Source organism: Microplitis mediator, chromosome 7 (assembly GCF_029852145.1).
Source record: "Microplitis mediator isolate UGA2020A chromosome 7, iyMicMedi2.1, whole genome shotgun sequence".
In the NCBI taxonomy this organism is placed as follows: Eukaryota; Metazoa; Arthropoda; class Insecta; order Hymenoptera; family Braconidae; genus Microplitis; species Microplitis mediator.
This window is the reverse complement of record NC_079975.1, coordinates 27,225,494-27,241,997: the sequence shown is the minus strand read 5'-3', so window position 1 is coordinate 27,241,997 and position 16,504 is coordinate 27,225,494. Positions and strand designations below refer to the sequence as shown.

The 16,504-nt window shown below is 29.4% G+C and overlaps 7 protein-coding genes across 17 annotated transcripts; 3 read left to right on the top strand and 4 right to left on the bottom strand.

The window, feature by feature from the left end:
- Positions 1-68: 68 nt before the first annotated feature.
- On the top strand, positions 69-1,516 carry LOC130672029 (uncharacterized). Of its 4 annotated transcripts, XM_057476226.1 has the most exons (6): positions 69-165; positions 228-469; positions 540-839; positions 913-1,269; positions 1,346-1,435; positions 1,502-1,516. In XM_057476226.1, exons 1-4 carry the CDS (start codon positions 124-126, stop codon positions 1,196-1,198), a joined length of 870 nt encoding a protein of 289 aa, XP_057332209.1. In that variant the 5' UTR covers positions 69-123; the 3' UTR covers positions 1,199-1,269; positions 1,346-1,435; positions 1,502-1,516. The 4 variants fall into 4 exon arrangements, 3 of the variants coding, with proteins under 3 accessions (XP_057332209.1, XP_057332208.1, XP_057332207.1); XR_008990609.1 differs by lacking the exon at positions 1,502-1,516 and having other exon boundaries at positions 554-839; positions 1,339-1,488; XM_057476225.1 differs by lacking the exon at positions 1,502-1,516 and having other exon boundaries at positions 1,346-1,488.
- Positions 1,517-1,633: 117 nt separating this feature from the next.
- Positions 1,634-3,068, bottom strand: LOC130672032 (uncharacterized). Its single transcript, XM_057476228.1, has 3 exons — positions 2,781-3,068; positions 2,463-2,703; positions 1,634-2,385 (listed from the first exon to the last, which is right to left on the bottom strand). The coding sequence occupies exons 1-3, from the start codon at positions 2,951-2,953 to the stop codon at positions 2,233-2,235; spliced, it is 567 nt and encodes a 188-aa protein (XP_057332211.1). The 5' UTR covers positions 2,954-3,068; the 3' UTR covers positions 1,634-2,232.
- A 682-nt stretch (positions 3,069-3,750) lies between these two features.
- LOC130672035 (globin) lies at positions 3,751-5,752 on the bottom strand. 2 transcript variants are annotated; one of them, XM_057476233.1, is made up of 4 exons: positions 5,368-5,752; positions 5,153-5,316; positions 4,391-4,616; positions 3,751-4,258 (listed from the first exon to the last, which is right to left on the bottom strand). In XM_057476233.1, exons 2-4 carry the CDS (start codon positions 5,305-5,307, stop codon positions 4,127-4,129), a joined length of 513 nt encoding a protein of 170 aa, XP_057332216.1. In that variant the 5' UTR covers positions 5,308-5,316; positions 5,368-5,752; the 3' UTR covers positions 3,751-4,126. The 2 variants fall into 2 exon arrangements, with proteins under 2 accessions (XP_057332216.1, XP_057332215.1); XM_057476232.1 differs by having other exon boundaries at positions 5,393-5,740.
- Positions 5,753-6,420: 668 nt separating this feature from the next.
- Positions 6,421-7,769, bottom strand: LOC130672026 (deoxyhypusine hydroxylase). 2 transcript variants are annotated; one of them, XM_057476221.1, is made up of 4 exons: positions 7,629-7,769; positions 7,224-7,505; positions 6,843-7,163; positions 6,421-6,774 (listed from the first exon to the last, which is right to left on the bottom strand). In XM_057476221.1, the coding sequence occupies exons 2-4, from the start codon at positions 7,498-7,500 to the stop codon at positions 6,470-6,472; spliced, it is 903 nt and encodes a 300-aa protein (XP_057332204.1). In that variant the 5' UTR covers positions 7,501-7,505; positions 7,629-7,769; the 3' UTR covers positions 6,421-6,469. The 2 variants fall into 2 exon arrangements, with proteins under 2 accessions (XP_057332204.1, XP_057332203.1); XM_057476220.1 differs by having other exon boundaries at positions 7,224-7,500.
- LOC130672038 (28S ribosomal protein S23, mitochondrial) lies at positions 7,757-8,759 on the top strand. Its single transcript, XM_057476238.1, has 4 exons — positions 7,757-7,891; positions 7,955-8,116; positions 8,184-8,289; positions 8,569-8,759. Exons 1-4 carry the CDS (start codon positions 7,848-7,850, stop codon positions 8,746-8,748), a joined length of 492 nt encoding a protein of 163 aa, XP_057332221.1. The 5' UTR covers positions 7,757-7,847; the 3' UTR covers positions 8,749-8,759.
- Positions 8,760-8,931: 172 nt separating this feature from the next.
- Positions 8,932-9,563, top strand: LOC130672039 (protein C10). Its single transcript, XM_057476239.1, has 2 exons — positions 8,932-9,073; positions 9,148-9,563. The coding sequence occupies exons 1-2, from the start codon at positions 9,034-9,036 to the stop codon at positions 9,456-9,458; spliced, it is 351 nt and encodes a 116-aa protein (XP_057332222.1). The 5' UTR covers positions 8,932-9,033; the 3' UTR covers positions 9,459-9,563.
- A 571-nt stretch (positions 9,564-10,134) lies between these two features.
- On the bottom strand, positions 10,135-16,079 carry LOC130672021 (epsin-1). Of its 6 annotated transcripts, XM_057476213.1 has the most exons (13): positions 15,920-16,079; positions 14,544-14,607; positions 14,378-14,470; positions 13,856-14,311; positions 13,744-13,792; positions 13,387-13,549; positions 13,164-13,293; positions 13,013-13,045; positions 12,812-12,908; positions 12,252-12,683; positions 12,014-12,190; positions 11,578-11,599; positions 11,078-11,302 (listed from the first exon to the last, which is right to left on the bottom strand). In XM_057476213.1, exons 3-12 carry the CDS (start codon positions 14,468-14,470, stop codon positions 11,583-11,585), a joined length of 1,647 nt encoding a protein of 548 aa, XP_057332196.1. In that variant the 5' UTR covers positions 14,544-14,607; positions 15,920-16,079; the 3' UTR covers positions 11,078-11,302; positions 11,578-11,582. The 6 variants fall into 6 exon arrangements, with proteins under 6 accessions (XP_057332191.1, XP_057332192.1, XP_057332193.1 ...); XM_057476208.1 differs by lacking the exon at positions 11,578-11,599 and having other exon boundaries at positions 10,135-11,302; positions 15,920-16,078; XM_057476209.1 differs by lacking the exon at positions 11,578-11,599 and having other exon boundaries at positions 10,135-11,302; positions 12,252-12,680; positions 15,920-16,078.
- Between the last annotated feature and the right edge of the window lie 425 nt (positions 16,080-16,504).

The window sequence follows — 16,504 nt, the reverse complement described above, 5'->3', positions numbered from 1 at the left end:
TCAAAATGTTAACAATTGAATTATTTATTTAATGATTAACTTCATTCTGTCAATTTTTTTTTTTCGCTTATGATTTTAAAATAATTGTCTAACCTTTTTTTATTTTTTAAAATAATAAAACCAATGCTTTTTATTGTTTTTATATATTTATTTATTATTAAACAGGTAATTTACATTAAAAAATATATATTTTAATTCAATTATTTATATTTTAAATAATAAAATAGGGATTGGGAATAAGCGACGATGAAAATTCAAGTATACAATTGGAATCTAAATTAAAAGATTTATTAGATTTAGACAATGATCAAGATGACGACGATAGTAATAATAATAGCAGTAGTGATGATTTAGATGATAATTTAAATAATGAATTTGACCAAGATTTTGCAAAAGCTGCGCTGGCGTACATCGAAAATGGCGAAACTGAGAAAAGTAGTATAGTTGAAGAAACTGGACCTTTTCAACAGTAAGCTAATTATAAACTTTATTAATCATTTATATTTTTAAATTGAATAATTTAAATGCACTTTGTTAAGTTTTAATCCTGTAGGAAAAAATGAAGTGAGTGAAAAAAAAGCCAAAGCTAAAGATAAAGATAAAGGTCAAGTTGTAAATAAAAGTGATGATACTGATGATGATGATGATGAAGATGGAAATTTATTTTTGGAGAAAATAAAAGACACATTTTATCAGCACAAAGTAATAATATCATTACCGCTGGCAATTTCTATTTTAGGAATAACTTTTTTAGTCAGCTGCATTTGTACGCTGATTCTTCGTCGTAAAGTAATTAATTGTTTTGGAAAATGTGTTTCCAGTTGTTGCAGAAAAAAAAAGTAAATTAATTATATTTATTTAATTGGATTCTTGAATGAATGAAAAAAAAAAAAATCTATTAATTGTTATCAGAAAATCTTGGGAGGATTTAGAGAAAGGAAAAAATAAAAAAGTAAGATCGAAGAAAACGAAAAAAGCGGTGGCGATTCCGGCGGCGACAGCAGTGGCAACACCATCAGTAGTTTCAACATCTTGGCCTCGCGCAAAGTCATTATCTGAGGATTATGTTGACGTAGCAACACAACACGTTTCTGTAGTTGAGCCATTACTACCTACAAGGGAAACTATTATTGAGACTCCACCAACGGGCTGTTGCAGTAAAAAGAAACGTCAGAAAAAAAATTATAGAAAAAAATAAAATGTCAATAGCCAACTTCACTTTCCTTAATATTTAAAAAGAAAAACAAAATGAAATACACATTAATAATTGTAAATATTTTATTATTTAAAATATATAATGTGTTTAGTACAATAGATATAAATCTTTCGGAATTTGAGTATTTAGCTTCACATCTAGATCACGGAGAGTGCAATCGATTGATAGCTGCCCTTCATTACACGACTTATGACCTACCATCTGACATTTCTGGCGCCGGTAACTCTTTTAAATACTTTTTTATTATTACCCTGGTTATAAATAAAAATAAATACTGGGTTAAAGAAAGATTAGTGAGTAATGACATAACATGCCTGGAGCATTTAATCCATTGGAACAGTACTCCGGGTGAGGGTAAAGGTAAAACTCATACAATATTAGCGCACCGCTTACACCAAATAAATCGAAGTGACCTAGCTGATTGGCTTGGAAGTACAGTCTTCAGGCAACTTACTAAAGATCTATTTAGGTCAATGAATAAACCCTTGAGTGAACAAGCCAAACAAGCCGAACAACAAAAACAACAAAAACAACAGGCCGAGACGCAGTACATTTTTTATTTTAACTATACTTTATTTTTTATCTTATAACTATACAATATTATTATTATTACATATTTTAGATTTAGATACCAAATTGATGAATCATCTGAAAGTCATAAAGAAAATATATGGAAAATAATTGATGTTATACTTATAAGCGTCCTGAGTACTTTATCGATTGCTGTTCTGTTATTAATAATCGCTTATGCTATTGATCATTTAAAAATAAAAAAAACTAACGAAAATGAGAGTAAGAAAAGTAAAAAAATAAAAAAAAGATTGCCAGTAAAAGTATGTTATAAAAATGCGTGTTATTGTCAAGAGGAACAAGTTGGATTATTGAATTGTCAAGGCCAGCCGACTGACGTAGACTTACAAGACGATAAAACTTATGATTGATTGATTGATTAGCTGTATCGAGCTTTCAAAATTTTTTTATAATTATATATACATTTAAAAGGCTGTCACAGTAAATTATTTATTTTCTAAACTGAGTGCCTCTTGGACTCCTTGAATTATTACTTGTAATATTTTTTTGACTGCGCACGTCCACAAATTAGACATTTCATTAGTCCAGTGTGACTTCATATGCTGTTTGAGAACTTGAATCAACGGATCTTGTACACGCTGTGTCAATAATTACCCGTCATATATTATTATAATTTTAAATTTATGTAGTTGAAAATAATATAATAATTATTTACCTGAAAATGTTTTATAATTATGAGATTTCCAGCTCGCTTGCCGTGACGTTCTCCAGTAACTTTAAGTATTGCTACAAACAGCTCATTATCGTTATTTAAAAATGCATTAACGGCGTTATTTATCACACTCATTATCATTTGACAGTGAGCGTTAAATTTTTTATTATTTCTTAGCTGCTCATTAGGAATACCTTTAAAGTCCGGGAACATTTGTTTTATGTCGTCATAGTCATTAAGCAAACTAATCATCAATTTATAAAAAATTAATTAAAAATTTTTCATCATCAAAAAAAAATAAATCATTAATTATAAATATACCTCAACATTACTTCGACACCGATGTTAATAAGATTTGAGGAAATATAAAGATCCCATGTTTTTCTCATAACTTTTTTTTGCCGTTGACTGAACTCGGTATTTTTATGATCAACAGCATCCTCTAAACCAGTTTGACCTCGGTCACGTACAAAATAACTTACAATAGAACCCATGGCAATAATACCTTTATTATTATTAATTTATACGATTCTAAAAACTTTTTATCTCAACTGTTAAGAGTATAAGGAAATGCTCATGCGACTGCCAACCAAATACTGACTCAAGCCATTTTAACACGTAGTATTTTTTTAAATTATAAATAAAAATTAATAAAACTGATAGAACACGAAAATATTTCTTACTCAGCAATGAATTGATAAAAAAAATATACGCATTTAAATTCGTGATGATTACTTTTAATTAATAATATTTATAATACATATACAATTTAATAATAATAATAATAATAATGTTTATAACATTTAAAACACATAACAATTGTACATTCCCATCACCGCATTTGTCATTAAATTTACATAAAATAAAATCCAAGCTTTGTTACATTATAATAATTTTATAATTTAGATTGTCGTCGTGGGTAATAATAATGATAGAGCATGCTTTTAAAAATCGACGTTAGAGAGAATTATTGAGCGTAGATCGTCGTCACTGTCGTTGTCAAGTCGTAGGATCAACAGCAGCAGCATCAGCACCACTTTAAAAGAACGTGATATGACTTGTTCAGTTTATTATATGTATATATAAATCCTTCATATTCGCATTCTTTATTAACGTCTCTTATTGTTATTCAAAGAGCGTTTAATATATAAAAATTATACGACGCGTATTACGTCAAATTTTATTAAATATTAATATGCATCAGGTCATTTAAGATGCAAACTCAACTTATTTAGTACAGCAATACATAGAAGAAATAATAGTATATAATATATATATAAAACTAATTGGGCAATTCTGTTGAGCCCCATTGTTGTACGTCATCTACATAATAATTTCACACGTCATATATTATAGAAATAATCTATTAGCGGATTAGATCCACGGGAAAATAATTTTCGTCTATTAAATAATTAAATAACAATTTTAAAATAAAATCTCGGTACAACAAGTTTTATATTTAAATCTAAAATATTAAAAGTAAGATAAATGACGTGATTTAATTAGGAAATTGCGGTGACGGGTGGAAGTTGTTGGCACGTGACGACGATCATACAATTTCCTGATAACGTGACAATTTGTCGGGATGTCATTAAATATATATTTGGTACTCATCAGATAATAATCTGATAATGTTTAAGTATTAATTAGGTTTATTTACAAATATGTTAGGAGGATAGACCTTTAAATATGTGTGTATAAGCCGCGTCAAGTGTTTTTGTCCAAGCTTCCTCGGTCTCTTTAGTAAATTTATTCCCAAGTGTCTGTCGTAACACGTCCATAACTACTAGCTTCAGATGCTGAAATAATATTTTTATATTTTTATATTTTTAGATTGTGGTAATAGATGGATCGATATCACAAAAAAGGAGCTCAGAGAAACCAAGTGAGAGAATTTAATTAAGAGTGATATTTTAATTTAAAATACTTACGAGAAATTGTTGGGCCGTTTGTCCACGTTTGCCGTGACGTTCACCGAGAGTTACCAGAGTTGCTTCAAGTAGTCCAACATCACTTAATGCATCAATGGTACTGTTCAATGCTGTGATTACACTGACAGCGTGTGCTTGAAACCTTTTGTTACCCGGTAAATCCTTTAGAGGCACATCTTTAAAACCCGGAAAGAATGATTGATACTCTGGATAACGTTCAAAAAATCTGTAACAATACCAAGTTAAGAGGATTAATAATAATAATAATAACGATGAGCTATGATAGGCATGAATTCTTTATGAAAGACAACGGCATGAATATTTAACAGGCTTAGCCGTAAAAAAAAAAAGAAGAAAAGAATAATCGCGTTGATTTGAATTTTAATAAAACCGCGAATCCTCAAGCGTAAAGACTTGAGAATATTATTATTTAATAAATAAAAATGTATGAGTTTATGTTATCAGAAACCGAAATGTGGATGAGAGTTGCGGTGATATTATAGGGTAGCCGCATGGACTAGACCATCGGCAATATTACAAGTAGGAGTAATAGCAAGAGGTATATTGCTCACTTATGAGTTTATAATTGCTCTCTAGCCACCATAATTACGATTAATCGAGAATCGATATAGAGTACACGGGTGAGACAGAAATATAAGGACGATGATGTAGTAGTAGTAATAGTAGTAAACTGGTGGTGGTATATTTGTGCTACGATAGAGGTAAATGATGTGATAAAATTACAAGCTTAAGGTTTGTTACCCTGACATTATTGCGATACCGGAACCGACTGGATCCTTGCTCGCGATAGCCCACGTACTCTGGACAAGCTTTATCTCTCGTCCTGACAATCCAGTTACCGGATCAACCGCGTCCTCATTCGAATGTCCCCAAATTTTCCGCCAAAGTGTTTCCATTTCGTAAAACTAAAAATTTATTATTTAACTTAATGTTTACTTAAAATATAACTAACTCACAGATAGTTTAAATTAAAAATCTCACGATGTGACTTGTGGTGACACCAGCAGATAATAAATAAATAAATAAGAAAGTAAACAGTGTCACGTATCGAGACCACTAGTGTAATAGTTATCTTGGATCACATAGATCATCGATCAATTTATAAATAAAATAAAATAAAAAAATGTATATTTATATTTTAGAGTTAAGGGAGGAAAAAAGATAAAATGACAAGTATAAGAATAAGAATAAATATAATTTATAAAAAACTGCACGACAATTGGTGTTTACTGACTCGCTACCCGGGTCCGACTACATCTATCTTTCAATATCGCGCATCGCGATACCCTTCGACACTCTCTTGCCGCCCCCCGATGATACCACCACCATATATCCTACGGGCCACGGTATAGTACCGCGTGTTCTCTGCCTCTGCCTCTGCCTCTGCCTCTACAACTCCGTGTTCTCTCTTTTTCTAAAACACACTATCTACTACTATACTACATCTACATATAGTAATAGTAATAGTAGTACATACGCGAGGTAGCGGCGAGGTCGCCGAAAGGAAAATGCGCGCGATACTAGTTGGTGCATATCGATAAAAATTGATCCAGCCAACAACTCCCAACGATTATATTATTCCACAAGAGTCAGGGGAGTTTCTAGTTAATATATCTACCACACACACACACACATACACACATATAATAAAGTAATCAACGCGAGCAATATATTTTTCCCGAGGGATAAAAAAAACATTTACCCTCTTTTGATATTTTTCAAATTTACTCAACTTTATTTTTATTATTTATTTATTTTCTTTACCATCACTGAAATTAATTAAAGTTACATAAATTTGTTTAAATTGTAAATTGATTTTCAGTAAATTGGACTGAAAATTTATCAATTACTCTCGACAACTCATTTACCTAAATTGCAATAATAATGGAAAGAGACGAGCACACGCTGCTGCTAAAATTACCATCAATTTAAATAAATAAAAAATTAATGTAACTATATCAATTGTCCAATAAAGTTAATGGGTATCCAGTAAATTTATATCACCAATGTTATCATAAAATAATAAATTTATTTAACCAATTTTACAATAAATATAATTTAAATTTTATTTAGAGTATCCGCGTACTGAAACTCTGGACTGTTTTCATACTCGCACATGTCCAGAGCAATAACGCAGCTCTCGCGTACCACGCGTTTGTTGTCATTGAGATAATTATTTAATATTTGTTGGCATTCTGGATGAGCAATGGAACCCAGTGCTTCAGCACACTCGTGTCTCACCATTTCGTTTTCTTCAGGATTTTCCAGCGCAGCGCGTAAATATGGAACAGAAACTTTTTCCTGAAGTTGACCCAACACAAATCCTATTTCATGACGAAACAAAGCACTCTTTGCTTTCAAACCTGCCATAAAAACAAAAAAAATTAATATCTATTTCCAAATCATAACAATAATAATAAATGACACTGACCTTGAGATAATGCTAAAACAGCTTCCTCAGTACGTAAATTTCTCAATGAAAACATAGCTCTGTATCTGTCAAAAAGATCAAGATCTTCATTTAACAAAATTTTCTTCAAATCCTCGACACTCTGGTCCGTCATCGGTGGAGCTGGATCTACTGACGCATAAGGATTGACAGACGTATCTGACGGTTTATCAGGATTTTTCAACCACTTGATTCTATTCAAAGCAAGCTGACAAGTCTCAGCAACCTCAACAACTGGATCTTTGCTGTACTCCTCTAATACTGGAATTACACTTTCATCTCCAATGGCTCCCAAAGCTTCACCTGACCACCAATAACCCAATTAGCCGATGAAATAATAAAGCAAAGCAAAAAAAAAATTACCGGCTTCATGTCTGACCATCGGCTCTTGATTGACATCCTTGAGAACTCTAATAAGAACAGGATTAGCAAGTGGATCTTGCATTTGTCCTAAACAATAAGCAAGCTCGTGCTTCAACAAAGCCGATGGATCTTTAAATCCTTGCTCTATAAACTCAATCGCCAGTTGACCTCCGATATTTTTCAATGAAAACAATGCACGAAATCGCTCTTTCAACGGCCTCGTTTCATCATTCAATACCTTTCCTATCCCTCTTATTTTTTCTTCTTCAATAGTCATCTTTTCTTATCGATTTTATAAAACAATAAACAAAACTCAGATAAATACAATGTCATTGATTATAGGTTATAAACTAAGTAATTACTCTATAAATCATCAAAATAACAAATAAAATAATAAAACTTTACCTCTTATATTTTTGCCGCTAAAATTTGAATAATTTTAAATTATTAAAATTTTTAAATAAAATAAATGTCACCGAACTTGAGGTTTAAGTCAAAGGTTATTTTGATATTTTGGTTAGCAACACACGTGCGCACTTACTATAGTCAACAATCAGCTGTTGGATCTTTTTATTTTATTTATCATCACGACTCCAGACTCGGAGTTTTATAAATAAATAAAAAATGGCTCAAAGTAGATTAGAACGAATTGGAACAATTTTTACCAGGTAATTAAATTTATTATTTAAATAAATAATAAATATGTTATTAAATATATATATTTTATATAGATTACAATCATTGATGAAAGGTGGAGCATTGAAACCAGAAGAAAAACCTCTTTGGTATGTTGTTTATGAGTCTTTTCCACCAAAATATGAGCCAAGATACAATCGAGCGGCACCAAATATTGAAATTAGAGATATTTTTTACAAAGAAGATATTATTAGAGCGTAAGTTCATTTTTTAAAATTCATTTATAATTTATATATTTATTTATGATTAATTTTTATGTTACAGAAAATTTCAAAAAGAGTACGGTAATAATTTGAGATTTAATCTTGCTAATAATGATACTCAGTCACATACCCAGAAATTTATATCTATTTACCAGAATTTAGAAAAGGTATAAATAATTTATGATCCTGAAGTCAGCAGACAATTAAAAATTTTCGGATTTTTTTTTTTTAACAAATAAATTACAAAAAAAAAAAAAAAAAAAAATGCACATGTAGAAAATTTTAAAAACTACAGGTGCAATTTTTTCAAATATTTTTTTTTTAATAATTTATCGCTTTAAAAAAAATTCAAAAATTATTAGACGTCGGCTAACTTTAGTATCATAAATAATTTTAATATTTTTGTTTATTGTAAGTAATTTTTTAAATCACGATAATTATTCCAGAGTGGAATTCCTGAAGATGAAATTTATGAAAAAGCTATAGAAAATTTCAACGCAGAAAATACAAGTTTTCAAATTAAAAAAAAGGAACAGAGTGAGAAGCAGCCAGCAAATGAACTTAAAAATCCACCAGTGGATAAAACACAATCAATAAAAATAAATATGTCGCAAATACTTAAATAATTTTTTTTTTTTAATTAATTTTTATTATGTATTGTATATATACTAGTTAATAAATAAATAATTGATATCATGGAGTTTTTATTGAGGATTCAGCTTGTGAAATCCTAACCTAAAATAGAGAGCAAGTGAAAGTTGACAAGCTGTCAAGATAAATGTAAACAAATAGTATGAATTTGTATATTAAATTAATAAATATATATAATTATTAAATAATAAAAGTGTTGGATAGCAATATTAATATATTAGATAATTTATTTGTTGGAGTATTAAATATTATATACAAAAATGGCATCAATTACGACTTTCAATGCTGACACAGCTAAAGGTGATTCATAATAAAATAATATATAAAATAATTAAGAGTTATTAATTAATTAATGAATTAAATGAAATTTTTAGCTGCACTGGGGGATGTACTGTCAGCTCTGAATGCCCCAGAAAACGTCCAAAAATTAAGCGAAGCCAAAGAGAGCTCGGGAAATGAAATGTTGAAGATGATGCAGTTTGTGTTTCCGATAGTTACGCAAATTCAGATGGATGTTATTAAAAAATATGGATTTTCCGAGGGTAGAGAAGGTACCATACAGTTTGCACAATTTATTCGTACTCTGGAACGCGAAGATCCGGAAATAGCGAGGCTTCATAATCAAGTAAGAAGTTATTTTTTGCCATCCGTTGCCAGCAGCCCTTCTGCAGAAGCTTCTCTTTAATTTTACTTTGTTTTTAGAAATTTTTATTATTTTTATCGAGTATTAATGACTGCCATGTATTAATTTATAACAAATAAATATTATTTGACTAAAATTATTTTTCTTTCCTTGGAGTAAAGACCTTGTCATCTCATCTTTTGTTTTCCATCAACGTGTACTTGAAATAAAGTGTCGCGAAATTCATCTCACCTCTGGTGAAATCAGCACACGCATTATTGTGGTAAAAAAAATAATAAATTCCCAATGAATTTTTTAAGCATTTTAATTTATTTTTTAATTATAATTATAATAAAAAATATATAATATATATATTAATATTAATTATTAAATGCAATAGGTCCATATATTATTTTTTAAAATTATTATCAATAATAAAAGGATATTAATAATGATATAGTAGTACTTAAAAATTTGTACATTTATTTGCATAATAATAATAATAAAGTATATAATAAATGTAATTTATAATAATAATTATTGAAATTATGCAACACAAAAATATATTACCGTAAAACTATAATTTTAATGAATATATATAATTAATAAAGATTAAATTAATTCATGCATTCTTGATTAACAAAAAAAATACCATAACAATTTATGATTATTTGATAAAGAATAATTATTGTATTTTTTTATTTAACAATTTTTTCGTTTTAGTTATTTATCAAATCAATAAAATAATAATAATAATATATTATATGATTGTATAGAATGTACAATTTTCAATAATACCATTTTAATAGTAACTTATCATGATTAATTCATTTTTTTCTCACATCAGCAATCTACGGCTATATACATACGCTCGCATTATTATTATAAATAATCAAAAATATATAATTATAATAATAAAAAATTATTTGTATAATTTTAAATTAAATTTTCCGATTAAGCAAAATTAACTCCAAAATATATATAATTTGTTTTTTTTTTTAATAAAGCATTTTTTTTATAAATTACAATTACGATAAGTTGCTGCCAAGCTCGAAGCTAGTTATATATCAATAAATATTAATTTTCACAAAAAGAAATCAATTATAAATATAAATGTCAATTAATCGAATAAAAATAATAACAAAAAATGAAACACGATAAGCCTTCACCGTTAGCTCTAGTCCCCGTTTACTTAAAATTACTTTGCATCATCGTTATTTTATTTATTGAATCAATAGTTGATGATTTAAAAAATATACTATTATTCAAAAAAGAGCGTGTATAAAATCTATTCTTCGTGGCCTAGACGCAACCATTTCGCTTTATTATTATTTTAATAATAATATCGCTTATATTTAAATTAATTAATAATATATTGGTACTATATAATTTAATGACAATCAATCAGTTCTTAACGATTGCCAGCCTTTTTCCTACTCTACATTTCAATAATTATAATTAATGATAATAATAATAATAATAATAATTAATAATTAATAATGAGGAAAAGGCAATAATTACATTTTTTTTCGTTGATTTAATGACACCAGTCAATAAATATTTTATAATAAATTCATCCATGATTTAGTTTGTATTTTAGTCTCAATAAAAACTAAAATATCATACGAAAATTGTAAAATATTTTAATTAAAAAATTCCATCTTCTTTTTCTCCTTCTATTCTTTTTTTTTTTGTTTTTTGTTTATTTTATATTTGTTATTATTTTTGTTATTGTTTCTGTTTTGTTACAACTTCCTGACTATTTAAATTCAGCTACGAAAGGAATGGATTGGCGGTCGTAGAATTGCTACCATTTCCTGTCCATGGATCCTGCCGAATTTGGTTTATTGTAGGACGTGGTGGTGGTGTTACTGTTGCAAATGGATTGGCCGTGAATGCTGATGAAACTACAATATTATTATCATTATTAGTATTATTAATATTTATTAAAATGATATAATTTATAAATAACTTTATACTAAATAAATGATATGACAATCACATAGCACATGCGCTGATATTTAATATTAAAAAAAAAACTCCTGTTTAATATATTATATATATATTGATAAAAATAAGAGATAGTTAATAATCATAATAATAATAATAATAAAGCATGCGTTGAAACACCCATTATGCTGACAACACACAACTTGAATCCCGTGTATACGTCAATACTCACGGAAATTACTTCCATTGAAATGCTGTTTTATGAAAATATATATTATATAAATGTACATAACAAGCGATAAGTGCTTAATTAATATGAATTATGAAGTTTAATGAGTCAGTTAGAGGCAGTTTTATTAATAACAATCATTTTTTTAAAAATTGTAATTAGTAAATTTAAGTAATGAGATATTATCATTTGTCATATTTCGATAATTAATTATATCGATGGCTTGGTTTCCCGGTATTCAATTATCTATCGCATGAGCTAGAGCAATTAAAATTGATTAAAAAATTGTATCGTTTTTTTTTATCAAGGTCAAAGTCATAAAACTTAACTTATTTTAAATTGATACAATTATAATTATTTTAAGATATTAAATCGAATATAATCCAAATGATAATATCTTTGAAAATAATAAAGAAAAATAATATAATAAAATAATTACCAGTAGCCGCAGGAGTCGATAGTTTGATTGTTGATGTGCTCACAAGATTGTCAAGATTAACAAGCGCTGAGTTTTCACCGAGAAATGATTGAGGTGTTTTTTTAACAGCACCAGTACTCGCTGGTAAATTATCATTGAGTGTACCGAAATTAAATGGATCAGGTGACATTGTACCTCCTTAAAAAATTATCATAATTAGTAATTTTAATTAAAAAAACAAGAAAAAAAAAATAATTACCATTATTGACAGGTTGGGGACTCGATCTAATTTTATTACGATTGCTTATTATGTCAAATTCATCAAAATCACCAGATGGACTGGTCGTCGTGCTACCTTGATTTGGTGAGCTATTAAAATTATTAAAACTAGTACCGGAACTACTAAAACCATTGCTGTTATTATTATTAAATCCCGAAGCACTTGGTGATGAAATATTGCTGAAGCCAATATTTTGCGGCGACTGTACAACATTGAACCCAATATTTGGTGGTGTTAGTGATGTTGAGTTATTAAAAGACGTGGACGGTGTTGTCAAGGCCTCGGTGGTCGTTGGTGCCAGAGACCAGGGATCAAGAGTGGTCCCAGTGGTACCAGCGGTTCCAGTACGAGCTGGTGATGCTACTGTTGCCGGAGATGGTGCGGGTGCTCGCCATGGATCTACTGATGCTGCTAAACATCATTTTTTCATTCAATAATAATAGTAGCCACTTAAAATTACGCATTAATCACTACTGCCAAATATTTCATTGCACAATCAAATAAATATCAGGAGTGAAAGAAAAAAAAAAATTATTTACTTGGACGCTGAGGTGGAGCTGGTGACCACGGATCCAGTGGTACTGCTGCTGCAGTAGCACTGCTTGTTGTTGGAGCGCTCCATGGATCGATGTGAGTCTATTAAAAAAAAATATATATTTTTATTACAATAAATTATTAAAAATTCTAAACAATCAAACAAATCAGCCGATATTTATTTAAAATTTAAAAATAATTCCTACCTCACGATAATAATAACGAGATAAGTCCAAGGACTGACATGCAAATGCGAAAAATAAAAGAAAAAGTGTTGACGTATCATGCAGACATTGTCAATTACGTGCCTACAAATATGGCATAGATAAAAAGAATAAATAATAAAAAAAAAAGTACCTGAGGTCTGGGTGGAGGTGGAACTATCGGAACGCCCCATGGATCAACTTGCTGTGAACCACCGCTGGCTTCGCCGAGATTTACGTCAAGTAAATCGAGCATGTGGCTTTGCTTTTCAGTTGGCGGTGCTCTGCGACGATAAATATTCATTATCAATTAAATAAAACTGGTATCAGTGTAATTTATGATAGAGAAAAAAAGTGTAATTGAGGTTGATGATTACTTGAAATCCTGCTGACTTTGACTGAGAGCTAGTTGTAACCTCACGTCGTCACTGCGTCTTCTCTGTTCCTCTTGTTCGGCTTCCTCTCTCGACATCGCAAGTGCCAACTGCAGTTGCAGCTCCTCCTCGCCAACAGTCTGCGGTCTAGCTGCTTCTAGTTCGGCTGATTATTGTATACATTGCGCAATACATAATAATAGAATAATTAAAAAAATAATAACGGATCTAATTTTACATTAAGACTATAATATCAAAATTTAAAAAAATATGTATAAACAATAAACTACATCGCGGTTTAAATAAATATAATAAAATATAAATGATAAGAGTTTTGTTTTAAAAAAAATAAATTCTTACGTTTAGATTCAGATTTTCCTCGATACGGCTCCCAGTCTGGTGAACAAAGCTATCCAAAAATAAATATTTAATAAATAATTTGTCTTGATAATTAAATCTAGAGTAAACTTACATCACCTAAAGTTGACATGGCATCCAAACCATCGCTTCCAAAACCACTGGCAGATTGAGCAAATCTCTCTTTAGCTTTCAAAGCCCGTGCACGTTCATTTCTCAAACGTTCATCGTCTTTCAGTAAGGCCACTAACTGCTTAGCTTTTTCTCTTACATTAATACCCTGATCTTTAATACCGTCCATGTACTGAAAATCTTTAAGCGTTTGAATAGCAAATATATTTTCTTTACACTGCTGTGCCACCTTTTCGGATCCTGTTTTTATCAGATAGTCCAGGACAATCAGGGCTTTGTAAACGTGCCGCCAATTTTTTCCATGGTCGTTCAATCTCTTCCACAGCATCTGCATTATTTCTGTGAATGCAACAACATTGTAAGTCAGATCGGCTATTTCAGCCATCAGTGTGCTGCTGGGGCCCCATGGGTCGTTGCTCGTCGCTTTTCTAACTAATTTCTGTCAACAATAATAATAATTATAATTTTAATTTATTATTTGTTTATTTTTTTAAGAATAAATTACCTGAGCAAGACTATAATTGTGAGCAAGATTTAGTATATCACGTCTTATTCCCGCTAAATTAACTTGCATTACATCTTGTCCTTGTTTCCTCATCTAAAAAAAATATATAATTAATTTTTAAAATAATAAATGTAATTATTTATAAAAATATAATAACAATACCCACCTTGATAAATATATATAAATTAACTTTTAGACGTACAAATAAAACTAAATCTTTGATTGTTTTCCTGAAACAAAGAATAACAAAATATAAATAATAAATTAAATGATATTGGGTTATCAAAAGTAAACAATCTTTAGTTATCTTATCGTAGTCAGGTAAATCTTCAGGTCATTTATATTAAATTCATTAAATAATTATTATTTTTTTTGTTTTCTACCTGTACTAGATATTAAACTAAATCAGGTTAAAATTAATAATAAAATAAACGATTAATAAGGATCTTCAATGTCATTAATGCAGGTCATTACCACTGGGTAAAGTGACTAATTCAACTACTGCTACAGGCAATAGTAAAAAATACATATATTTTATCCAACTATTTTTGTATTGTCTAGTGTAAAAAGTTTAAAAATTTATAATAAGGATGTGTGTAGAGACAGAGGCACGGAGTTGACGGAGTAATAGATTTATTTAGTGACGACATTCGTCAGTTAACTTTTACACAGAGAGTTGTCACTGGAATAGGGCTTCCACGATCCACGAATAGCTTATAAATATATAACGTCTACTCATATTGACCGTGAACTGATCGATTATTTTTATCATTGGATTACAAATCCATTTAATTCATTTCATTCATTTATTTATTCAGTCTTTTAATAAATTCAATTAACTTTTTCTAATTAATTGTGACCTTGACAGTTGAATTATTTTAAAAAACATATATAATAAATCTTTATATTTGTTGTCATTCAAACAAAGTCGTGGAATAACGGAGTTGAAAATATTAATACGTCAGGAGTTATTTTAAAAACGTTTACCGACAAAACAATATTTAGTTAACATCAATAAAGAGTAAAAATAAAAAAACGGTAAAAAAAAAAACGTTATGAGTGATAATAGTGTGACAATGTGATACGTGAAATAATCACAATAGCAATTATAAAAAGTTAAGTGACGTATTGATGATGATGGAGGCGTCTTGAGGACACGCTTTCTCGTCCATTCGTGTAGGTTGTAGTTGTAGCAAGTTGTAGTTTAGAGTGAAGGGAAAATCTCTGTATATATTTATATACATGTATATATGTATATTTGTATAGATGTGGATGGACGGACGTGTATTTTTGAGATGAGAAAATAGATAGACGATGATGATGATGATGATGACGATGACGGTGATGAACTCGACGTAAAGTTACTTACGGTCACAACTATTGGAGTATCATAAAAAAAAAAAAAAACTTTTTTTTCTGAAAGTTAAATGATTAATGTAGGCATGATAGCGATTAATAAAATCTCGGTACACTATGTTTTTTATTGGAGTAAAAAATTAGCTGGAGATTTTTAAATGTCTGTAATATGTTAAGGACACTCACCTTCCTGATGGATTATTTATTAGTGACACGAGATTTTATGATATAAAACCAAACCGGAGTATAAAATAACACACAGAACCACCAAGACGACCAACGACCAAGACTATGGACTATGACAAGCCCATTCGCACACAATCAGACAAAATCACTTTGATATATAATGTAATGGACAATTAACTCAACGGTGATATTAAGATGGCGCTAACATTTCTGCTTCCAGAGTCCTCTTTATTGTATTTATTTACAACAAAATAACTTCTGATGGTAACCACTTTTATCACCTGCTGTCATTTTTTTATTTTAAGATTTTAATTAATGAGATAAACGTAATTGGGTAAAATTATTATTTTTATCTCCATGATACTGAAGTTAGCCGACGTCTAACAATTTTTGAATTTTTAAAAAAACGATAAATTATAAAAAAAAAACATTTAAAAAAATTGCACTTGTAGTCTTTTAAATTTTCTACATGTGCATATTTTTTATTTTTTTTTTCTTCAAATTTAACTGTTCAAAAAAAAATCCAAAAATTTTTAATTGTCTGCTAACTTCAGGATCGTTTTATCTCCTAGATCTTCACCGCAA